This window comes from Pectinophora gossypiella, chromosome Z (assembly GCF_024362695.1).
Source record: "Pectinophora gossypiella chromosome Z, ilPecGoss1.1, whole genome shotgun sequence".
In the NCBI taxonomy this organism is placed as follows: Eukaryota; Metazoa; Arthropoda; class Insecta; order Lepidoptera; family Gelechiidae; genus Pectinophora; species Pectinophora gossypiella.
In genome coordinates, this window is record NC_065433.1 from 13,724,686 (window position 1) to 13,751,790 (window position 27,105).

A 27,105-nucleotide genomic window follows, 5' to 3' on the forward strand; every position below is an offset into this window, starting at 1 on the left:
ATGGTGATAAGGGATCAGCCTATCGCCCATAACATTAGTCCATCATGTTAGAGGACGCAATCCCTCTGTCGGTTTTTACGACATGCCCGGGAAGACAAGCAGCTGAACGTGTTCTATGTTTTTTATTTGCTCCCTGAACAGCAAAGGATGGAAAGGATGCCTATTTACGTGCAAAATAAGTCGGGTAAGTATAAAAAGCGTGCTTGCCAATTTGCCGTAAATCAGACAATAAAAGTAGGATCAGAATGCTCGTCAAACAATTTAAACAAGCCCAAATTTGCAGATCTTGCTTCATTTTAATAGTTCCTATTATGAATAAAAATATGAGACCACTTCAAGATCACCAATTGACAACATTACATTTTTATAACAGTCACAAATTTAAGTTTAAGTATTGTTAAGATCAATTTCCGTAGACTACACGACTCCGTAGACTTCGACTGTCTGCATTAATCATGCCTTAATTGGCTTTAGTGAATATGTTTTAAATTTGTAATACGTAAAAATGATCTCAAGTATGCTTATGAATGTGAAACACGAATTATAACGTACGATTAAGCAATATTAACTGATTTAGACAGAAAAGATGTGTCAATAGTCAATAACAGGTATTAAAGAAGAATGTGTTTGACATTACGTTGAAAGGTTTTTCGATCATTGATAATGCTGGAGTAGATGTCATGTACGATTTATTAGAAGGTGGGTGTAAATACGAATTGTATTTTATGTTGTATTGTACGTATGTAATATTATGATGACTTTATTATCTTCAGTTGCGATTTTGAATGCAAGATTGAGTTCCTTTTATTATAGACCAGACCGCGATTGTCAGCGTAGCAGCACACTATCATCAAAAATTGCCGATTAAAATGTCAGCTTCTGTGTTATAAGGTATTTTAGTTTGCTGTTGGACGAATTGATTACCTTAAACGATTCACTTTGTGACTATATGCAAGTTTCAGAAAAAAAAACTCAACATTGTAACTTCTTCACATTTATAAAGGGGATGGTTTCAGACATTCCAATGTTATCGGAACACCATAAATTACATTTACATCTTAGTAAAAAACATTAACATGTAAGTTTCTTTTCTCAACTCATTATCATCACATGTTAAGAAAAATTGGGTCCTTAATTTCGATTTGTGCAATGAAGTTCGACGCTGAGTATCACATCAAAATTATCTGCAAATATCACATGCAATAGGCATTTGCAAGTTTTTAGCTTCCAACACCAGTTAAAATTAAATTTCTTATGTTTCTTGATATTATTATGGGAAATTATATTAATTAAATTATATTATGCAAAAAAAACATTTTAGTGAAAGTAAACGAGAAAAAAATAATGACAAATGTAATCGGGTAACTTTTATTGGTATGAAGTACAATTCCAATTTAAGATCTTAAATTTAGACGTAACTAATGATTTCATAACAACCTTTGGCCTCATAGAAAATATTTATGTCAGCGAAGATAATATTATAATTTTAGAAGTGTTTTTGACACACTGTATTTTGTTAATAGATTATGTTGTTTGATTGTTACTGACACAGAAAGAGAAACTTGTTTTTACGTGAATGATAAACTTTATAGATTCGCATCAAGGGATCCTCTATAGGTTGAATTAATTACAAAAAGTTTCATTTTAGAATAATAATAATTGTTATTTCCATTTACTAACTTAATAATTATGAATGTACTTAGATCTGAAATAAAAGTGTCTTACTACCTACTGATAAATTTTACACTATGACTTCCCATGCAAAGTTTCGCGACGGGTTGGCACTGCCTCAATTTCTTTCGTTTTACAGCAAGACAAGTCGCGATATATTATTGACTTAGACCCAAATGGTGGAGATAAAGATAATAATATATCCGGTTAATCGTATACCTTTGCCAATATTTGCTCCGATAGTGTACAAACAAAAAAGATGCAAAGCCACGATACGCCAACCAGAACCATCTTTCTTGTCAGTATGATTCTATCTTCTGTTTCGAAAAAGTGCCTGTAAAAGTACCTAATGTAAGTTTTAAATAATTCAAACACATATTTAAAAAAAAAATGTTTACAAAATAGTAGTGAAGGGCGCCTACAGGACATAACTTTTATCGTAGTTTTATTCCTGCCAAACAAATTATATTCTCAATTCCGATAGTGTCCTCAACGGAAGTCGACCCCGTTTTTTATAAGAATAACAGTAATCATATGTAATTAATTACAAACACATTACTGATATATAGGGAACCTTTTATAAAAAATATTTTGATATTTTTAGCCAATTTCTTGTTGGGAAGTTTACTATTAGGTGGATGGGTAAATAACACAACTTTGTAAGACAAAGTTTACACGCATACAAGGATACAAAAATTGGCCTGTTTTTAGCTGTCATTGCTGGTTGAGGCTTCATCTGCATACATAATATATAATCAAGGGATAGATAGATCCTGCTATCTCCTAAATCGTCAATAATCTCTTATAATAATTTTAATTATAATAATGTTTGGGCAACGTTGTACAACAATGTTTCTTTTTACCTGTAATAGTAATGAATAGAAGTAACAGTAAACGTTAGGTTTAGTTTACAGTGATCCATAATAGTATGTCCTGATATACATGTTCCATTAACTCCCAGATCCGCAACAATGTTTTTTGAACATTCATTCCATTCAGGTATAGGAAAAAAACTTGTGATTAAATACATAGCGGCATCTCCCAACTCGATAGCATGCTAAAAAGAGTACGAGTTTGAATTAGAAGACAAACTTAATATATATGAAAAGGTATGTTGGTGCTCAGTAAATGAAATTAGAAACTATTAAAATATTCTCTTTATATTTTCTTTTCTTTACCAGTAACTTTAAAGATATATTCAACAATAACCCAGGTTGGTAAGATCAGTCATCGATTTTGAAACACACACGAAGGGAAGAAGAGGAAATATCTATTTTTTATTGTAGATTTGCCGCAAATGGCATTAACTACTTGGCCGAGCTGCTGTAGTTGGGGAGCGCTAAGGACCCGGAAGTCAATTGAACCGATATAGATAATCGATTTTATTTAATATTTGATTGATATAATAATGGATTAATCGGTGTAATTGTACAATTTTCCATATTGATGGTATCGATTAGGTAAATCATTTAGTACATGGTGTATAATGACCCATCTTCCATCAACAACCCTCTCATTATTGACGGACAACAAGTCACCAGGTGTGACGAATATAAATATTTGGGCACCATGTTACACTCGTCTGGCAACCTGGACACAAACATACAGCATCGGATAGCGGCAGCCTGGCTTAAATGGCGGGAAGTAACTGGTGTAACCTGTGACAAACGTATGCCCGTTAAGCTCAAAGGCTTAGTGTACAAGAGCATGATCAGGCCAGTCTTGACGTTTGGTAGTGAAACGTGGGCAGTAACGCAGCGCCAAGTCCAGACCATTCAAGTCGCTGAGATGAAAATACTTAGGTGGATGTGCGGAGTGACGATGCTCGACAAAATCCGTAACGAATACGTGCGCGGCAGTCTCGGCGTACGCGACATCTCCGAAAAGCTACAAGAGAGCAGGCTCCGTTGGTTTGGGCACGTAAAAAGAAGACCTCCAGATTATGTGGGTAACGTTACAGCCAATCTAAACATACCAGGGCTTAGACCAAGAGGACGGCCAAAAACAAGATGGGCGGATGTGGTCAAAAAGGACCTGTGTATGTGCAATGTCTCCGAGAACGACACGTCCGATAGAGCGAAGTGGAAGAGAAGTACGAAGAAGGCAGACCCCACCATCAGATGGGAATAATAAATGCCAAGGAGAGAGAGAGATTAGGTAAATCATTTTAAACCTAAGAAATTAAACGATTATCGGGCAACAATATTCGCATTTTTATTGACGTTTCAACGATATGTTCAGCTTAAGTTAGGTATTTCATGTAATATGACCATTTCATAAAATGATCAATTCTAAGAATTGGCCATGACAATGGTTTGTACAAAGCAATGTATACGTGTTGTAATTCTATTAAAAAACTTAGGTAGGTACTTACTGTTATAGACCATGCCATGGTATTAATTAATGCTAAGTAATTGACAGGTTTAAGAAATGGATTTAACCTTTCGTTGAGATCCAACTTTCCTGTATATTGTTTGATAAAAAGATCCATATACATGTAAGGTACACCGATAATAAATTCAAGCACTAAGAAATAGAATACGGGCACTGAAATTAAAAAAGAGTTATAATCACACGACGCGCCAAATTGTTTTGTTTTACAAAAACTTGATTAGGACGCCCGCCCACGTTAGACTTTTTGTAGGACAGATAATCGGGCCGATTTTCACTTATGCCCGATTTTGTGACCGACACAAATTTTTGAAAGTTTTTGATTTGACAGCACAGCCCCATGAACAAAAGTAGAGAGGATAAAAGTTCTTGTGTGTCGATTTTTTTGATGAGTTCTTTTTTTCGATGAGGAGTTATTCGAACTTGACAACTAGAAACAAAAATAAAAAGCGGCCAAGTGCGGGTCGGACTCGCTCATGAAGGGTTGCGTAAGGCAAAATTCATCACGTATCAGCTGATCGCGCATTTAGTATGGGAGACAAAATTTTTTTTTAATATATCGTCCCATTTTCCTTGGAAAAAGATGTTTCAGTTTCACGTCCTTCAATATTATCGCTCATTTTTTTTACACCCTGTAGATATAGATTTAAGTTGATTGAATGAAAGGCAAATTGCGGTTTACGATGTATTAAAAAAACTAAGTAGGTACTTAATAAATCTCCTTCAAACCAATTTTCAGTGGAAGTTTGCATAGTGATGTAAGTATATCATATATTTTTTGCAGTTTTATAATTCTCTTAGGAGAATATACATTGTACCACTTTGGAAGAATTCTCGCGCAAAGCGAATTCAGTTTAGAAAAAAATTATATTAGAAACCTCAATATAATTTTTAAAGACCTATCCATAAATACCCCACACGTATAAGTTTGATGAAAAAAAAAGAGTTTCAGTTCTAATTATGGGCAACCCCCAGAATTTATTGTTTTTTTTTTCTATTTTTGTGTGAAAATGTTAATGCGGTTCGCAGATTGCATCTACTTACAAAGTTTCAACAGAATAGCAATTATAGTTTCGGAAAAAAGTTGATGTGATTTACGGACGGACAGACGAATCCATGATGGTTCTGTTTTTGCCATTTGGCTACGGAACCCTAAAAACCGTGTACGTCTTATAAGCAGACAACTTGTATATTTTTTGCTGCCAAGTAAGAATTGTTTCAAACATTTAAGAGCGCCATTTTTCTATGGTCAGGTTTTTGTTTTTAAACTATTTTTTTCGTTAGTCAAGCTCACAGTTAAAATAACTAAATAAGTTAAAATAAAGAAATAACACGTTATAATAATTAATAAGTATATTACCGTCACCAATCGCTCCGGAAAAAATGTCAAAATTAATATTAGCTGTTGTAAACGTCGCACCCAAAAATATGAAATTTTTTATAGACTCCACTTGGTAAAGAAAGCCAGACGAAGTTATGTCCTGCAATTTGAATATTACAATGTAACGAGAAATAATTTATTAATATATTTCTTTCCGATATCAAAAATACAGCTGATTGGGGATCGGAAATGCTGAAATTGAAGAAATGAAAATATTATTGTTACAAATAAAACAGTGGTGTAATGACAAATGTTCGAAAATATAATATTACGGAAATACATTACATCGGCCGAGCACAAAAAAAGTTCTTCGACCAAAATAAATGAAACATCTTACTAACAAAAACAAAGTGAAATGTTAATATCTACGTCAATTGATGACAAGCGTAATCTTGACGAAACAAAAAAAGACGAAATGGGAATAGTCGATTTATAAGTTTTCCATTAAATGAATTTCGGTCAAAAACAATTTGAATTTGAGATTGGTAACAGAGGAGTACAAGAATAAAAATAATCCAATAAAAACCTTTTTAATGTAAAATGTTGCCAAGACGAGGTCATATCGATCGCAATGTCAAAAAGTTATCAGTAGGTAACCCCTTTCAGCATTCAGCATCAATATTTTTACCTAACATGTAGAGTTTGTTGTAAACTTAGGGTTTGTATAGTTAGGGCATGTAGAGTTAGAAGCTTGGCTCTACGTGAGATCTGGGGGATTAAAATGGCCACATCGAAGCAATTCATCTAAAAAGCGCATATGAAAGTAAGTGCGCAATAGACTGCTATTTGACATTTGATTGCATTGAAGCTAAAGATAAAGCTTTAATTATCATTTTGTACTAATTGGGTCGACATTTTATCATGACATTACGCAAGCTAAGAAATAATAATATTTCGTGAAAATTTTAAATTATGTTATTGTCTTGTTTTTGTGTGTGGCGTCCTTTTATATAAAAAAAACTTTTTCTGTTATATTCTAATATAATGATACTCACTCTTTTACTGTCCGTTAATGATCCCGTAGTACTAACTTGGCCAAGTAGAATGTGTTGCGACATGTTTGTTTTAAATTCTCTATATAAACTGTAACAAAGAAGCCCGTGAAGTATGGACAAAGGACCCTGCTCCCGGCACAAACGGAATATAGGTACCTAATTCAAATTATAGGTAAAAATGATAATATTTTAATAGTGCATAGATAGCATAATCAAAATCGATAAATCGGCTAAACAAAAATATGAAATAGCTATTAGAGGTTTGGTCATACTACAAGCAATTAACCTATACATCTTTCATTACATGGATCGCCCTTGCTCAGGGAAACTCTGAGCCTACAAGTGGCACAAAATCAATTTAGGCACGCGTATATACTCGCGTGTGGAATATGTCCCATGGTAGCTCCATGGGCACTTTGTAACGTTCTGATCATTGCGCTATTAGGTAAGTACTACGAAAATAAGAAAGTAAGTTTTATTATTTAGCTTTGTTCTACATTACCTAAACTTTAGTATTTTTCGTTTCATACATTTTATTTAATGAATCATAAAAATCATGACAAATTATGAACGACAATTAATTGTTTTGGAAAATAAGAGTGCGATAATATTCATTCATTAATCACCTTAAAGACCACTTTATTTTTCAATCAATATCACGGTAGTAAGAACATAATTTCAAGCCATTTTATCAGATTATTTTCTATTTCTATTATTACCTACGTATTATCATAATCAACTTCAACTTTATAGATGAAATTGAATCTTAATCTTGTGTCACTAACGTTGAGGTGACATCTAAATAAAATATTCAAACAGACAATTCAAACCCATAGAGCAGCATAAAACCTACTTGTTTAAACTCTTATAATTATCGAAACTTTTTGTAATAGTCATCCCATATAGCTAGGTATAGATTCTTTTGTAATCATCAACATCACTAATTTAAGAGCAATATTATACAGGATGGCCCAGAAGTTCAGGTTCAAAATGAAAAATTAGAAAGAGGGGCTCATTAGCTACCAGAAACACCCCCATGTATGTTCAGCAATTATTTATGGTTTAGGAGATATGACCCATTTTGTACCTTTTTCTAGATTTTCTACCTTACTTCAGAAATAATCATTTTGTCGCTATTCCTTTCTTAATAATTATTTTATTTTACTTCACAACTATGCCTAAGTCTATGTACCGCTCAATCAAAGATAAGTCAAAGTGAAATCAAAGATAAAAAAAAAGTTATCGGAAGTCAAAGTGAGTTATCGGAAAACAATCCGAAGACAAAACTTGCAGTCACTTTTGGTATTCGTATTTTAATGAAGGTCCATAGATTTCAATGAAAAAGTTATCCCCAAACACTGTTGGTGATTCATACTATTGGATACTATGAATCACCAACAGTGTCTGTCTTGCAATCTTTGAGGGCTAATTATTTAGTTTTTTGCCCGTATTAAGGGTACTTTTTTGGATGTTTCTAAAAGCCTATTAAATGGAGCAGTTTTTAGAAATACTTTGAGGGATTTGTAGTAAATAAATAATTTCAGAAATATATCTACAGTTATTAATTTGTAAGTTTTATGGGTTTTATTTTATTTTTATATACTCCTTGAAACATTTTAAAATGTATTAAAATCTCAGTGGTCTATAAATACAGTGAACAATCACACAAGTAATTATGATATTAGTTGCATTACTACGTGTCTGACATATCAGACATTGGCGTACACATAATATGAGTTTTTAGAGAGTGTTAGTGATATAGCAAATTCCGGTCATAAACTTCGATACCTTACGAAAGAGTTACAAAATGTCTCAAAATCTCTTACGTGCCTACATGACTATCTTGAATCATCTGGGAGTTGTCTGGAAGTGTAATTTTTTCGTTTTCGTCGCCTCATTTTTGTTTTACGTTTAATTGCCATGGCTAAAGGTAAGGTTTTTTTTTTGTAATTTGATGAGTTATGATTTTCAATCATTTTTGTAGTGAAAGAATGTAAAATAAAATCCAGTAACAGAAAAATATGTTTTCATGCAGCAATAAAATCACTTGCATTGATGACCTCGCTTAAACCACAATATACAAAACATTCGATTAACTTAATATCTTTAATGGAATCTACAAATATACTAAGTAAATAATAATTTCTAAAATGTCCAATTTTCCAGATAACAAAAGAGTTAGGGAGGAGTTTTCAGACAGCGATGATGATTCAACTCAAAAGGTTTACATGAGATCTGCTTTACAAGAAAGGGTTAATTTTTTTTTAATAAAAATACAGCCTGAGCTAGCAGAAGAGGAGCGAGCAGAAGAGAAGCGAGCAGAAGAGGAGCCACCCCAAAAAGCGACTGTGGAATTATGTCTAAAATGTGCATCATTTAGTGCAACTGATAACAGAAATGAACATTTTTGTCGTTTGCATAACGAGGAATTAAAATATATCCAACCTTGTATGCGATGCGTTGTTATGTAAATTTTTTTTTTTTACGAACTCTTAATAATAAACATACTCACGACATACAAATATCTGAGACTGAAAAACAATAAATTAGTTTGATAAACGACAAAACTCATCATAATAAGTAGCTTTACTTTTAGCTGTGTAGATTTTGCCTATTGATTATTGAAATGCTTATTTTTGTCATGTTTTTTAGCTTCAGCCTACTTATAAGGCGGTCATCACACTAAAACCAACCGTGTCCCGCCGCGTTCCGAGCTGGATTTATACTAAAAACTGCAAAAGTCAAACTGAAAACAATTTAACTTTTACCCGCTTTCAGTACAAGTCTTCTTCCATGCGCACTGTCTCGAACTGTAATCAGTTCTCGAATTTAAATAATCAAATTCATAATAATATTAAAATGCATCATATCGATTTTATTTTTACTCGAGTGAGTAATCGATTTGTAGGTTATTTATGTCATAACAACACTGGCCAGAAAAAGTTGATGCTTTTGGCGGGCTGTCATTACGAAAAAACTAAACAGATTAGAGAACAAATGAAAGTGCATTAGAAAATAAAAAGCGCGGGAACCTTAAAAGAGAATGGCGCTAATTTTAAGTTTAATTTTACGAAAATTAATACCTTCATAATTATTTGTATATTTTCTTTGCAAAATATTATATTTTCTTAGTTTGGGGTCCTTTGTACATAAATAAAGGACGAAAGAAGGATGGGGAAAAGAAAAAAAGAGGAAGAGAGATGAAAATGAGGTGGCCGATCGTCCTACAGACTCGTCTTCTGAATCCGAGGATGAAGAAGTGGGCAAGTATCAGCCATTCAAGGTACCTAATTACAATCGCAAATACCCTGAAAACTCGAATCTGTCCGAATATATTGTTTTTTTAACACATAATAAGGAGGACCAACATTTCACCGATAAGGATCGTCTGGCCTTGTCGCAAGGGCTGCGTAAGCAGGGCGTGTCTGGCGTTATGCATGTTAAATCTATTAATAGATACAAAGTGGGTATCACATTCGATGTGTCCAATAACGCCAACGTCTTTCTCCAAAATAAAAAATTCTTGGACGAGTTATCCCTCAACACATCAATACCGGCTATATCAACCGAGGTGACTGGAGTTCTGTCCTCCGTCCCTCTAAGTCTATCGAACAAAAAAATATTCTCACTAATCGGTAGTTCACGGAATATAATTCAGGTGCGCAGGTTTATGCGTAGAGTCAAAAACGATGTGGGCGCGGCGTCTTATCAGCCGACGCATACTGTCGCAGTAACGTTTGCTTCCACCGTGCTTCCAGAATACGTACATCTTGATCACTGGCGTCATGAAGTCAATCTATACATTGCTCCAGTAAAACAATGCCTTCGATGCATGCGTTATGGACATATAGCGAAATTTTGTAAGAATGCGGAAGTGTGCTCTATTTGCACTGAAAATCATAGTTACCGATCTTGTCAAACGAAAAATGATGATGCTAAGTGTGTTAATTGCAATGGTAACTATGTTAATATTTCTGCTTCATGTCCCATAAAACAAAAAAAATTGAGGAAAACAAAGTAAAGTCTCGCTCAGTCCAATACTCAGACCTTTTCAATGAAAATTCTTTCCCTTCTCTCTCATCAAAGACAATTGAAACTCAAATAAACAATCTTACTAAATCTGATATATTTTTAAAATTATTAACCGAAACAATTTTATGTGTAATTAATAATAACAGTACAAAAAACCAACCAATAAATACAGGAACCGTTAAAGAAAATTTAATATCTACTCTCAGCAAAACATTGCTTAAAAAATAGAATGGATAAGTTAAATATTGTTCATTGGAACTCTCAATCATTAAATAGTAATAAGCTTATTTTAACTCATTTTCTTCATGATTATAATATTCACATTGCAATTATTTCTGAAACATGGCTACGACCTCATCAGAGGTTTAATATAAGAGGATATAACATTAAAAGAAATGATACCGGTAATAAACATAGTGGTGTTGCTATAATGATTCATAATAGCTTACATTATTCCAGAATTAATACCTATTTTGAAAATTCCCTTCAAAATGTTTGTGTTCGTTTAGTTATAGGTAATCAAGAAATAAGCATTGTGAGCTTTTATAGCCCAACTAATTGTGAACCTGCATTTAACAAAAATAAATTTGATTCACTTGTAAAATAGATTTCTCAACCAATGATTTTTGCTGGAGATTTTAATGCTCATTACATTTCCTGGGGCTGTCATTCTACGTCTCTTCGTGGAAGAGAGGTTTTAGAAGTTATTGATGACAATAATTTGGTCTTGCTTAATGATGGTCAATTTACTACAACTGGTTCTTTAACTTGGCGTCAAAATGCTTTGGATTTATCCATTGTTAGTCCTTCTTTGGTTTTGTCCTGTGATTGGTATGTTCATGATGATCCACTTGGCAGTTACCATTTCCCTGTAATGATAAATGTAATTTTAAATAATAATACAACTAGTGATGTTTCTAATAGAGATAATTTAACGCATGTTCCAGTTTTTCCAAATTACAATTTGGCGGATTGGAAGTTTTTCCAAACAAATGTAGAAACTTTGTTGTTAGAGTTTGATATTCAGTCTTATGAGCCATTAGAGGCTTATTCTTTATTTTGTAAGATTCTTCATTGTGCTGTGGAATCGTCTATTTCTAATGGTTGTAATAAATTTCAATCTAATATCTCTAATAGAAAGTCGGGTAAAAGACACCCCTTACCATGGTGGAACAGCAAATGTACAGAAGCTGTTAATAATTCTAAATTAGCTTATATTAATTTTAAAAATAATCCTTCTGATACTACTTATATTAATTTTAAAAGATTACAAGCGTTAAAGAAACTTACTTTAAAAATTGAAAGAAAAAATTGCTGGATAACATTGTGTAGTTCATTTCATCATTGTACTCCTCTTTCAGTTATCTGGAAATATATGCGTAAATTTAATAAAACTTATGCTCCTAGAAATAGGGATAGATGGTTTTCTAAGAAAATATACTCCTGACTATGTACTTAACAATTTAAATATTTCATCATATCACTCCGTTGGTAATTCTTCTAATCTATTTCTTATTGAACCCTTCCCTTTGCAAGAACTAAAATCAGCTATTAATTCTAGAAGAGAAAGTGCTTTTAGACTGGATGGTCTCCCTTATAAAATTTTCAAAAATCTCAATACCAAATGTTTGACAACTTTTTTTGAACTTACTTACCTTTGGATTAATGATAAAATTCCACTAAATTGGAAAAAAGATTGTTTAGTTCCCATACTAAAACCTGATAAGCCTAAACTTGATTGGGACTCTTATCGTCCTATTGCTCTAACCTCCTGCGTTGGTAAAATTTTTGAACAACTTTTAAAACAAAGAATTGAATTTTTTGTAGAAAAGCATCACGTCTTACCTTCAAATCAATTTGGTTTCAGAAGAGGTCGCTCTTCTCGCGAGAGTATCTGTCAGTTGCATTTGGATATTCAAAACAGTCTTGTTCATCACAATTATTTGGTCTCTGTATTTTTTGATGTTGCTGGTGCCTTTAATAGTGTTAATGTCGATATGCTTTCCAAGGAATTGCTTTCCATTGGTTTACCCAATAAAGTGGTTTTTTGGATAGTATATTTCTTGTCTGAAAGAGAAGTTTTTGTTAAATATAATGGGCATCTATATGGTCCAAGATATGCCTCGGTTGGGGTGTGCCAAGGAGGTATTTTGTCTCCTTTAATTTTTATTTTATACATTCGTCGTTTAAATTTTTTTTTGAATAATAATAATATTAAAAAATTACAGTTTGCTGATGATCTGGTGGTCTATGTTTCGGGAAATAATCTTGCAACATTGGCTAACTATTTAAATAATGCTTTACTTAAATTAAGAGAATACTTTGCCTACCTGAATCTTAATATTAATCATTCAAAATCAAAATTAGTTATTTTTGGACATAACAGTGTCCAAATGCCTAATACTTACTATAATAACGTTATTATTTCTTCTTCATTGGATGCAAAATATTTAGGTATTGTTTTTTCATATAATCTTTCTTGGAAAAAATATATTAATAATTTAGTTACAAAGGCTAATAAAGCCTTTAATGTATTAAAATCTTTGGCTTCAACTTACCCTAAAATGCTGACCCTAAAATTTTGTTGTTATTATATAAATCGTTGATTCGCAGTCATTTTGAGTATGGTTTCTTCTGTTTCGCTGCAGACAATAAACTTGTTGACATTCTGGAAAAAATACAAAACAAAAGTATGCGTTTAATTACTGGTGCATTTAAAAGTACACCCATTAATGTAATGCAAGTTAAATGTTGCCTACCTCCGATTTCTGTCAGATTTTTATATCTTAAAGAGAGATTTATCCTCAAACTTTTCTCCATTCCTCATAATCAACTTTTGATTAATATCTCAAATGTAAATACTACATTAGCTCATAAATCTTTATACATCATGCAAGATTTTAAACAATTAATGAGTATTTCAAGACTGTCAAATATATAAACCTCATTTGTCTCTTTTACCTTGTTATGAGGGTTCTTTCGAGAGTAAATTTCCAGATATTACTATTTGTATAGATGAGAAACTCTCTTACAAAGAGGAAGTTTTCACTGATGGTTCTAAAACTGATTCTGGTGTCTCATTTGCATTCTTTGACTTATTTCTAAATAGAGGTATAGGTTATAAACTTGATAAAAATGCTAGTGTATTCACTTCAGAAGCTGTAGCTATTTTGAGTGCAATGAAACATATTAAAGGACAAAATGAAGGTTATAAAAAATGGCTCATACTTGATAGTATGAGTGTGATAGTGATAGTATGAGTGTGTTGAGGTGTTTGGAAAAGAGTAAATTGCATGCTAATACTAATTACCTTATATATGCCATAAAGGAATTCTGGTATGAACTTTTTTCTGTATATGATATTATTGTTAGTTTTATGTGGGTTCCGTCCCATAAAGGTATAATAGGAAATGAAAGAGCAGATTATTTAGCTAGATCAATTAATATTTTTTCCTCTCAAACTCAATTTTTTTATATTAAACTTCCATATTCAGATATAATTTATAATTTGAAACTAAGAATGTGCCAAAAATGGGTAAATTGCTGGAATCATGCTGTTCAAGTAGAAAACAAAGGTTTATGGTATGCTCCATTTAATGTAAAAATTAACAGTACACCTTGGTTTTGTAGAAGCCATGCTTATACTAACAGGAAATTTTACTCTAATATTCTTCGCTTGCGTTTTGGACATTGTAGGCTAAACATTCACTTGTATCGTATAAATGGTTAATAGTCCCATGTGCCTTCATTGTAATCTTAGTGATGAAACCATATCTCACTTATTCTTTGACTGCCCGTCCTTTGGCATTCAGCGCCTTGTGCTGTTGGATGAGCTAATTGCAATTTATGGGAATGCTAATTTAGTCCCGCGTTCCATCGTTGATCTTCTCGTGAATAGTTGTACATATCTTCCGTTATACTGTTTCATTCTTAATACTGTTGGTGAAATTTAAACTAATTTTGTAAATAATGGTTTTTAGGTTATAGTATCATTGTTGTTGTAATGCTTTTTGTTCGATAATATTTGTGTTCTGCGTGTAATTTTGAATTTGCTGTAAATTCTACTTAAGTTTGTATATATTAACCACTATAAAACTGATATAAATAATATTCATTAATTATATAACTATGAATGTCAGACTAGGCTGCATGATAGTGATGTCATTGCATACATTGTAGTTTAAAACAATAACTAAAATTTATCTATGCACACTGATCTTTTGTCGTTGCTTCCTTCCTTCCTTCCGTGGCCGCCATGTAGAACATAAGTTTACCGTATACACTAATATTTTAAATCGTATTTTTATCTAAACGAACATGTGGAAATTGTGACTTCTGATTTTGGATTATGATAATACAAGAAGAGAAGATGACGTGAATTGTTTTATTTCCATCTTCTGCACGCTCGCCCGTTCCCAAGATTCCACTGTGCACATTACACACATCATCTGCTTGAACAGGTTATGGGCCCAGTGTTAAATACATATTATAATATTAGAATCCCAGAAGTTGGAAAAAGGGCTGAGGAAGAGAGCGTGCGGATTTATTTTGTGAAACAACATGTCGCGATCATCGCCAAATGTCAACGTCACTGCTCCTAGGCAGCCGGCTATTACTGGCAACGGCGCCGGAGTACACATGGAGAAATTGCGTGGCTCGGCCAATTATATTTCATGGAAATTCTCTATCAAGATGACATTAATTCTTGAAGACCTACGGAGTTGTATAAGCGAACAATCGATTCAAGACACTCAAAAGGATCAAAGGGCATTGGCCAGAATCTGCCTAAGTATTGAAACGTCACTTTACCAATATGTACGTGAAGCGGTGTCTGCACGTGATGCATGGGAAAAGCTTGCCATGGTGTTTGAAGACCGGGGGCTATACCGTCGTGTTTTGTTGTTGCGACAGCTTCATCGTATTGATTTTAAGAACTTTATGAGCATGCAAGAATACATAAATGCGGTCATGACGCTAGTCTCACAACTGTCTGATATTGGAAGAACTATTGAAGACGGGGAGGTTGCTGAAATCCTTTTATCTGGCTTACCTTCCGAATATGATGTTCTTGTGAGTAACTTGGAAACAGCATGTATTAGTTCTTCTCTCTCCAGCGAGTTGGTCCGGACACGTCTTCTTCAAGAAGAGATGCGAAAGAACGGCAACCATGAAGGGACTATGCATGAAAATGCCTACTTTGTCAAGAAGAAGGTTATCTGTAAGTTCTGCGGGAAGCCTGGACATGTTCGGATCAAATGCTTTAAGCTTCGCAAACAGAAGAAAAAAAATGCAGAGGCTGAGAAGGCTTTTAATGTCACCGAAAGCGCTTATTCCGTTGCTCAAGAAGACTTTGTTGTGGACAGCGGCTGCAGCAATCACATGGTCAAGAACAAGAATATGCTAACAAGCTTTAAGAATAATAAGAGCCGTGTGTGTATGGCTAACGACGAGTATTTGCTTAGCGAAGGAACAGGTAAACTTGTTATTCCCTCTTGCCATGTACAAATTGAAGCTATGCTCGTTCCTAAATTAGCGATGAATTTACTTTCTGTTAGTAAATTAACTAAGGGTGGTTTCATACTGGTATTTAATAAGAAAGGGTGTCACATTTATAAAGATAGGGACTGTAGGATCACAGGCACGGTAGTAGGTCATGCATGTGATATCAATGGTGTTTATAGGCTGTCCAGCGGTACACCAGGTAATATTTCGCAGCCATTGGTGCATTCTTCAGTTCTTCTGAAGAAACGAGTTCAGGAGGAACAGAGTGCGTTGTCAGTGTCAGCTGAAATCTGGCACAAGCGGCTGGGACACATGAGCTACGGAGGTATGTACGCTTTGCGACAGAACAATGTTCTTATGTTTCAGGACAATGAAGAACACAAGCTACTGGCGTGTGTGGCTTGCTTAGAGGGCAAACAAGTATCCAAAGCTTTTCCCTCTGGTGAAGCCAAACGTGCCACTGGTCGACTTGAGCTCATACATTCGGACATCTGTGGACCGATGCCGATTCGAAGTTGGGGCGGTGCGAAATATATGCTGACCTTTACGGATGACTTCAGCAGGAAGAGTTGGGTGTATCTACTACAGGAGAAAAGTCAGGTAATTTCCTATTTTATTGAATTTAAAAACCTTGTGGAAAAGCAAATTGGTGTCAACATTAAGTGTCTACGAACAGATGGAGGTGGAGAATATTGTAATGAGCGTTTTCGCTCCTACCTCAAATCTCAGGGCATTGTGCATCAAGTCACTGTGCCTTATTGCCCACAGCAAAATGGTGTATCAGAAAGGCTTAACAGGACTTTGTTAGAGAAGGCAAGATGCATGCTGCAGGAATCTGGTCTCAGCCGGGAATATTGGGGAGAGGCTGTTATGGCCGCTTTATATATTAAAAATAGAAGCCCTACGGTTGCCCTTGGCGGACTGATGCCTGAACAAGTGTGGACCGGTACCGATGTTAACCTAGGTCACCTTAGAATTTTCGGCTGCATTGCTTACTCATTGATCCCAGAGCAAAAACGTTCTAAATTAGATGCTAAATCTAAACCATATATTTTTGTTGGCTATAGTGATACCACTAAAGGTTACCGATTGATCGATCCAAAAAATCCCAAGCGGATTATACACTCCAGGCATGTAGAATTTTTGGAAGGAAGATTTTTAAAGGACATGGGCAATGTTCCCTGTAATTGTAAAAATAAAAATAATTTTACTGAACATCAAGTTGTAATTTCTAGTCAATTTAATAATTTAAATAATAGTATAGTCACAAATGAAATTAATAATTTACAAAATGAATCTAACTGTGATACTTTAAATTGTACTGAATCTAACTGTGATATTAGTTCTAGTAAAAATGAATTCAATCAAAGTGATCATGATATTAATACAACCATCCATTCAGGTGCGGACTCGGAGTACTGTACTGGTGATGATGATACGGGAACTGCTGCTGCTAGTCCAAATCTTGAGGATTTGAACTGTGGCTCTTCAGAACCTGATCCGTCGTCGCTTCGAGGGGAAGTGGATTCTAGTTCCGGCCTACAGGTACCTGGTTCGGTAACTGATTTGTCACGTCCTGTACGTAGTACTCGCGGAAAGCCTCCACTCAGGTATGGGGATTATGATCTGTCTTTGCTGGTTCATAATGAGGTCGAACCTTTGTCTTATAAGGACGCTATGCTGTCGCTAGATAGGGAGGATTGGCGACTTGCTATGGAGAAGGAGTATAATGCTCTTATGAAGAATGGTGTTTGGAGTCTTGTTGATCGCCCACATGATAAAAACATCATAAAATGTAAGTGGGTCTACAAGCTAAAGAAAGACGACTCGGGTAAGGATAGATTTAGAGCTCGTTTAGTAGCGCGAGGTTTTTCACAACAGCAAGGCGTGGACTATAGTGACACCTTTTCGCCTGTCGTTAGGCATACTACACTTATTTGCCTTAGCTAATGAATTTAATTGGGAAATTAGTCATTTTGATGTAGAAACCGCGTTTTTAAATAGTGACTTAAACGAGCATATCTTCATGGAACAACCAGAAGGCTTTGACACAGATAAAAATAAAGTGTGTTTTTTGTTAAAAAGCATTTATGGTTTAAAACAGGCCAGTCGAATGTGGAATCAAAAGGTACATCAGCTGTTGTGTAATAATAATTTTAAACAGAGCAAATGTGAACCTTGTGTCTATATATGTAGGTCTGATAAAAGGATGACTATAATAGCATTATATGTAGACGATTTTTATGTTTTTGGAAATTGCTCTAAAGATAAATTATTAAAATTATTACAACAGGAATTTATTGTTAAGGATTTGGGTGCTCTGAAAACATGTTTAGGTATGAATGTATGTCGTGATAGATGCAAAAATGTTTTAACATTAGATCAAAAGTCTTATATTGAGAAGCTTTTGTTACGTTTTGGCATGGAAAAGTGTAAGCCTGTGTCAACTCCTATGATACTAAATTGTAAGTTAGATAAGCCTAATGGTAATTGTCTAAATGAAAACATGTATCCATATCGAGAGTTGATAGGATCACTTATGTATTTAGCTGTATGTACACGCCCTGACATAGCTTTTGTATGTAGCCAGCTAAGTCAATTTTGTTGCGGCTTTAATATGTCACATTGGCTTGCTGCCAAACGTGTATTACGGTACCTAGCAGGGACCTTAAGTTATGGCTTATGTTTTTATAAGACCCATCACTTAGATATTACCGCTTTTACTGATGCCGATTGGGCTAACGATATTGTAGACAGAAAGTCGTACACAGGGTTTATATTAAAGCTAGGTAATTGTACAATTAATTGGGAGGCTCGTAAACAAAAATGTGTTGCATTATCGAGCACTGAAGCTGAATATTTAGCGATAACTGATGTATGTAAGGATTTATGTTTTATACAAAATTTCCTAAATGAGGTCATATGTAGAGTTCCCAAAATAGTTTTGTATAATGATAACCAAAGTGCGCAAAAATTGTTAGAGTCAAAAGAATATTGTCACAAGCACACGAAACATATAGATTTAAGGTACCATTATATAAAGGATTTAATCCAAACTGGCTTTGCTACTATTAAGTATATGTCAACTCAAGAAATGATAGCAGATGTATTAACTAAACCGTTGAGTTCCATGAAGCATAAACATTTTATCAATGACATGAATGTTATAAATGTAGAGTCTTTGCATAATTAATTATTTATAATGTAATTAGCATGTTTTATTATTGCATTATTTGAATTTTATGAATGATATTTTGTCAATATGTTGTCTCTACATGTCCTTATTCGAATCTGTATATGATTGGTGTTGCTTTTATATAATGTAATGAATAAGGGGAAGTGATATAAATAATATTCATTAATTATATAACTATGAATGTCAGACTAGGCTGCATGATAGTGATGTCATTGCATACATTATAGTTTAAAACAATAACTAAAATTTATCTATGCACGCTGATCTTTTGTCGTCGCCTCTTCCTTCCTTCCGTGGCCGCCATGTAGAACATAAGTTTACCGTATACACTAATATTTTAAATCGTATTTTTATCTAAACAAACATGTGGAAATTGTGACTTCTGATTTTGGATTATGATAATACAAGAAGAGAAGGTGACGTGAATTGTTTTATTTCCATCTTCTGCACGCTCGCCCGTTCCCAAGATTCCACTGTGCACATTACACACATCATCTGCTTGAACAAAAACACTTTGAGATTTCTAGATTTATTTCTCGTCTTGATCGAGTTATGACACTTGGCATTTGTACGACAGAGAGAGACATAATATTATAGGTCCCGGCAAACTTCTTGAGCATCGACCTTGATTGCGCACAACCGAATTTTAGATCTCTTTGGTGGTGCGGTACGGGGCGCGGGGGCGGGTGAGTTCCGCAGCGACTGGCTATTGGTAGATCAGTCGATACTTCCCCCGCGCACCCTGTCTTCGTCCCTTTGACTCCCGAATACACTTGCATGCCGTGAAACTGTCACGTTTTTGTTAAAAAAACTAATAAAAGAGCAATCTCTTTTGTTAGTTATCTCTTTTGTTAGTTTTTTTGTTATTGCTCATTTGTTTTTTGTTTTATTGTGTTGTTGTTATTTATTACGTTTTTATGATAGTTTTAAGTATGCCACGAAAAACTAATGTTGTTTTAAAAAGACAAGCTCGGAAAATGGTGTACGATGTGTACTGCTTTTTAAAAAAAGACGGAAAAAATGAAAAAGAAACAGTGAAACAAACTTCAGAGGCAACAAAAACATCTATTAGTACTGTCAGAAGAATTATTCATCAAGCAAAAAGCTCTGACTTACTCACCGTGTTCCGTACTCCGGGTAAAAAAAGAACGGGAAAGAAAAAAGTGACTGGAATCGATAGTTTTGACGAATCGGTTATAAAAAGATGCATTCACAATTTCCATATAACAAATAAAGAACTGCCAACCGTGGAAAAACTACGAGAAAAATTGAAGGACGACATAAATTTTAACGGATCGAAACGGAGTCTACGGCGCATTATTAACGAATTAGGCTTTCGTTGGAAAAGAACCGAAAATAATAGAAAGTTATTAATCGAAAAGACCATCATTCGATTACTCCGGATTGAATATCTTCAAAAGATTATGAAGTACAGGGAAGAAGGAAGGCCGATAATATATACAGAACAAACAATCGGATCCCGCTCCGACTACAAATTCCAAAAAAGCAAATATGCAGACATGGTTGCAAGAAAAACGAATTGAGTATAGTGAAACCATGTTAAAACCCCAACTGTATAGTTTAATCAAAGCACATAAAGAGCAACACAAAACATTCAGCATAGATAAAATTTTAACTGACCAAAATCATTCGGTGCTACGCTTGCCTCCTTACCATCCCGATCTGAACCCAATTGAGATGGCTTGGGCAGCTATTAAAGGATACGTCAGTGGCAAAAATGTCAGCTGGAATACCAGTAAGGTAACTTGGCTGTACAATCTCATAAATCATAATTATTATTTATCCGCTATCTAGCACAATAATTATATTTACTAAATATACAATATTATTATTTACTTCACGATCAAGATTATTCCTACCCGTATGGTACTTACCTATTTATTTATTTTTCTCTTTTACATTATACTTGATAACTAAGCTGTTTGCTTTAAATGTATCACATTTATGTCTATATTTCAGATAATGGAGCTCGTGCAGGAGAAGGTGACAGCAATGGGTGCTAGTTAATGGGGGAAATTATGCAAAAAAGTGAAGGAAATTGAAGCGGATTATGTAAAAAGTGACCATGTTGTAGATATGGTCACTGACCAATTTGTTATCTTTGCTGATGATAGTGACTCAGATGATGATGATGATGACGATGATGATAACGATGATGATGATGACGGCGAAGATAACTAAGAATTAGTTACTAGCACGAGGTCTATGTCTACAGATCCCAAACCTAGCACTAGCTCTGGTATTGCTGGTTTCAACCTCATGGAAGGAATATCATACTTACCTGACGATTAGTTTTTTATTAAATATAATAATATAAGTTTTAATAAACTATAATAATATAAGTTTAGTTTTATTTACATAATTAAATAATATAATCATTGTTTTTTTTAATGAAGTTAAGAAAATAATCAAAAGTTCATTTTTTTTGCACGGAAGTGTACGTGCGCGAACTTTCCCCCACTACGACACTCGATGCTCAAGAAGTTTGCCGGGAGTTATACAATGTTACCATATGATAATGGTAGTATTTTGGAAGCGACTATATAACTGGCTTATGAAGATATAAAACCACTAAACTAATGACAAACTATTGGATTGGATATCATAAAGAAGATTACTGAAGACTTTATTACTGAAAGACAAAAGAGAACTTAATTACATAAGACATTATTTATCGGATTTTACAACTAGATATAAAACTGAAGACGTTATATTCCGGATTGGACAAAATAAATTACTACGGAAGACCTTCCATATTGATATAGAACAGCAAAGGAAATGTACTGAAGACAAGGCAGCATGGTCTTATGATCTTAGCCTGACCCTCAAATGGGCAAAAGGAAAAAAATACAAATGAAAAATGAATTAAGAGGAGAGAACAGAAATCAGTGAATACTCAGATTATTCAGAAACAGATTAGAGAAGAAACAGTGTGTTTACAGATATAACAATCAACAACAGTTTTGACTTCCTGTTGATGCGCAGGAAAAATATTCAGTTAAGTCTTATAATACTTATATATTTTCCTAATTAAGTACTTAGACATCAGTTATGCTATATTTGTAATATCCGATACAAATCGATAAAGAGAACAACAGACAGTAAACAGTAAAACGGATAGTAAAACAATGCAGTAGGTAATATCGTTGTGGTGATTTATCAGGTAATCAGATGAATTTATCAATGCAATCAGGTGGACAGGGATTGCTGTAAGCCTTTGTTCTCATAAAGGGGCGGTTGGAGGCCATTCGCGGGGTACCATCCCATATTCTAACATTGTGGGTTTTTTACCCTATAGCAGGTGACAAGTTATTAAATCATCGCAATCAGTACAAATCTTAATATGTTTTTTTTTGATAAATAACATATTTATAAGATTTGTTAAAAAAATATGATTTGAAATAGATAATCTGCTTTAGTAGGTGTAGTGTAGGTAAGTAATTATGATACTGTTTTTTGAAAAAATAGGAAACACAATTACATTCTTTTTATTAATGTTCGAGGTAATTATATTGGTCATAGCCAAATAAAAAATATTATTAACCAAAAAACTTATTTTTATTTCTTCAGTCGCTTAGGTAAGTATGTATAAAAAAACATAATTAGGTAAGAAGGTATACATCAAACAGAGTATCTCTTTCTCTTAGTCGGTCCCTCATATCTGAGGATCGTGGTCAGCATCAGGGTTGCACCTGGAGCGTATGATCTGCCTCCACCGGTTCCTGTCCAGCGCTTCCCTTACTACTGTGTAGAACTTGGATGACGACGATTCTTTCAGTTGATCAGTGCATCTAGTCAGTGAACGACCACGCGATCTTTTGACTTCAATGTTCCCAACCACAATCAGTTTCTCTAAACTGTCATCACCTCTGCGCATCGTGTGGCCGAAATAAGAAAGGATGCGTTGTTGGCATATAGTGGACAGACGAGTTTTTATTTGGAGCTGGGTCATGATCGATGCATTAGTGCGCTTCGCAGTCCAAGGTATTCTTAGCATTCGCCTCCAACACCACATCTCTAGTGCATCAATCCTTTGTCTTTCTCGGGCCAGGATTGTCCACGTTTCTACTCCGTACAGGAAGATAGGGAATACCAGGGCTCGTATCAATCTCATCTTGGTTTTGATACCGATTCCTCGTTTCTTCCAGACTTTATTTAAACGGGTCATAGCATCTTTTGCCATCCCGATGCGCCTTTTTATCTCCGGGACACAGCTGCCATCATTGCAAGTTTGGGAGCCCAGATAAACGTAGCGGTCGACGATGCTAATACCAGGAATGCTGCAGGTGATACTTGTTGGCTTTCCGGCTCGATCCACTATCATCACCTTTGTTTTTCTTCTATTCACCTCGAGACCAATGTTGCCACTCTCCAGCTCGAGTCTTTGGAATAGCTCACTCATCTCTTCTATGGATGTTGCCAAGAGAACGGTGTCGTCGGCATACCGGAGATTCGATAGTCTCTTCCCCCCTATGGGAAAACCCTTTTCCCAGTTTTCTATAGTTTTCCGAATAATGTATTCTCCATATGTATATTAAAAAGTGCAGGAGACAAAATGCAGCCTTATCTCACTCCTTTCTTCGTCTGGAACATATTGGAGCATTCGGTGCCTATTCTGATGAAAGAACGGTTCCCCGTGTATAGACCGTGTATTAAGGCAACGAGGTATTCAGGAGCTCCCATTTCAAGTAGCACACTCCACAGTTTGTCCCATTGCACGCAGTCAAAGGCTTTTGTATAATCAATAAAGCAAAGGACCACAGGGCTATTGAATTCCCTGCTCTTCTCGATGACTTGGCGAACGTTCAGTATTTATTCCCGCGTCCCTTTGCCCCTGATGAAACCTGCCTGCTCTTCGGGTATCTGTCGGTTTAAAAAGTAGCTAAGACGTCGATTAATTACATGGAGCCTTTTTTATGCAATGGTATAAACACCGATTCTGTCCAGTCTTTTGGCCATCTTCCGGTCTTCCAGATGGTGTTACAGATTTCGGTAATAGCCTTTGTGCCTCGTCACACAGAGTCTAAAAGTACCTAATAAATCAAACGGAAAATAAAACTACGTGGGTTTCGTGGAATTATCCATTTAAATATTTTACACTCTACAGGAAGATATGACCCAATTCCTTATAAGCTTTAGAAATTCTTCGTTTCATGATACACTCTACAACAGGGATCTAAACATAAATAAACGTTGCATTCTGGACAGTAATACCGAGTCTGGGATCTGATGTTGTTTCTTGTGCAAACTTTGCACCGTTGACATTTTTTATTCGGAATGAGTTTTGGCATATGCTTTACAGCCGCGGCTGTTACTATCCAGACTTTGTGAAGTATTATGCGGTGTAATGCTCAATACATCAGCTTTCGGTTTATATTTGCTTAAAAGTTGCCGTATCACATTCAACTGGAATTGCGCTAAATCAAGATTTTTCATGTTTACAGCGTTGTAAATGAAAAAGGAATTTAATAAATGCATGTCAAAGATACGGAATGCCAGTTTTTTGTGCCATTTAACAGTCTTTTTCATGATCGTTAATGAGCTTATCATCATATCTGTTCTATCAACTGATCCCATATTTTTACTGTAATCGATCACACACTCGGGCTTCATTTTCGGTAGACCGGTACGGAATTGATTTTTTAAGACGGCACAATTTTACTGTCGTGAATTGTACTGTCTTTCCATTTTAATGCCTTAAGCGAGCTGCAGTAATAGGAATCAACTTCGCATTACTTATTTTTTTTGAAATTTTGGCATACCACGTGTAATATTTTAGAAAAAAAATTCTATTGTAATTTTCTAGGTATTGATTTCAATATTCCTATTAAAAAAAGAAAATTACTAACACAATATTGCATCAGAGTACCTACACTAGATTGAGATTGAGAACATTATTATTATATTATCATTTTCAATAACTTATCTCTTGATTATGTAAGAACACTTTATCAATTTCAAAGTCAACATCATCAGTTCCTTCCAAAATTCTAATCAACTCCTCTGCAGTGGTCATTTCACAATAAATATTAATTTAGAAACTGTAAGGGGCGTTTGGGTTGCGGTGAATTAAAACGTTCGTAAACACTTTCAGTACGGTTATATTATCGTAAAGAATACGGGTAAAGCAATACAATACACAACTGTTAGATACAACGTGAAAATCGGTCTTTATTACAACGATTAACGTACGCGAGCGCGGCTGATCCCGAGGATGGCGTCGGGCGAACTCGCAAGCGGCGATAGGCGCAGGATTGGCCGGCCGCGAGCGGGTGTGAACGAGATAGACGTTCGGGAATATACGGGATAGCTAGCGCAGTAGAGCGAACGCAATGGCTATACGTTTATACACGGTAGTGTGAATGTGATGGATAGAAAGTAAACTACACCATAGTGTTACAAAACGTATTAAATCAACACAGCAATGCAATGTTGCTAACTCAATAAATAACATGATTTTGTAAGGTAGTTTCATAATTTATCGATATCTCCTACCCTCATTATACAGCACTAAATAACAGCGTTATTCATGTAATAAATCGTTGTGTGCTAAGGTAGGTATGCAATTCATTTCTATTTGAACTTGATAACCTCAACGGGTAGAATTGAATACTTAGTTTCGTTCCGCTCGTTCGCAAGCAGAGAACGTCCGTTCAAGCCAAGCCAGTGTCCGGGATGTGCCCCAGGAAAAGCCTCATACCTACTTTACTTAAATGTCCATCCTGGAACGTCTCATCTGTAAGATTTATTATTTCATGGCCGTCTTACATGTTTAGGTAATGTAAGTAGTAAAAAGCAGTTCTATTTTTTTATAATATTTCTATATCAATGCAATACAAAATCTGGCAAGATAAGCAGGCTATGACAAATGTGTCGTCGAAAAATCCATAAGTTCTGAAACCCTTGACCGCCTGGAGCCTTCAAAAATACGCATCATTGACATCTCAGATGAGACTGTGGTTAGTGACGTATCAGATTTTAATCTTCTGTTTATTATTATTCCATGGTTACAATCAAAAGTATCCTGCAATTAAGGGCACATTCAATCAACAGAACCCAAAAATAGTACCTAAGTATGTACTTCAATAATCCTCATTTCTGAAATCAGCATACAAAATAATTTTGATATTAGAAAATAGTCAACAATGTAAATAAGTATATAACATTACATTGTTATATATAAATATATTTAAGCCACGAACATCTTGTTTCATGCATATTAGATTGTCAGATAGGAACTTACAAGAATAACATAACATCATATTATTTAAATATTCTTAATACGAATGTTCATGAACCAAGTTTCGGTTTCATATACAGTATATATAATACTCAAAACCGGATCGTTCGGTGGCTGTAGCTACTACAACAATATCAGAATTATGTTACTATGGCAACAGACAATATTATGACCGTCTGTTGTATTGTATACGTTTTTCACACATTCGACAGCGCCACTGCCGACCGGGCACGACGGTACTATTCACTCCAGGGTTCCAGAGTTATAAAGCTGACTTTTGTTGAGGATTCAAGCTTTAAAAATTTTAAGCTAAAAACAAATATTGTACGAGATTCCGGTAGAACGCTTACTTTTTTCCATTTCATAAATACATACCATACCATACAAACTCACGACCGCAATCCCTAATTAGATGGACAGAGCCATAAGTAATAGGTAATCAACAAAAACAACTGGCAGCCACTGTAGATACGAAGTCCTAAGATGAATATTGTGATGAACCATTTGGTGACAAGTGATTAGCTTTCACACATTCTTGTTTATCTGTTTGATATTAGTGTCAAAAAATAGTCGTCCCGTACGATCATATCTTCAATTTAGTTTACTTTGTTGAAGAACGCTGAAATACATGTAAACTTCTACATACAAGTACCTAAATATGTGATCACTAAGGACA

The 27,105-nt window shown here is 34.8% G+C and overlaps 1 protein-coding gene across 1 annotated transcript; it reads left to right on the forward strand.

Moving 5' to 3' along the window:
• The first annotated feature begins 3,148 nt into the window (after positions 1–3,148).
• On the forward strand, positions 3,149–3,824 carry LOC126380707 (uncharacterized). The gene has a single exon (XM_050030302.1). It carries the CDS (start codon positions 3,241–3,243, stop codon positions 3,799–3,801), a length of 561 nt encoding a protein of 186 aa, XP_049886259.1. The 5' UTR covers positions 3,149–3,240; the 3' UTR covers positions 3,802–3,824.
• The last annotated feature ends 23,281 nt before the right edge of the window (positions 3,825–27,105 follow it).

What these genes read in the sequence shown, in the direction of transcription:
- LOC126380707 (XM_050030302.1), top strand. Translation starts at nt 3,241, where the DNA reads ATGTTACACTCGTCTGGCAACCTGGACACAAACATACAGCATCGGATA.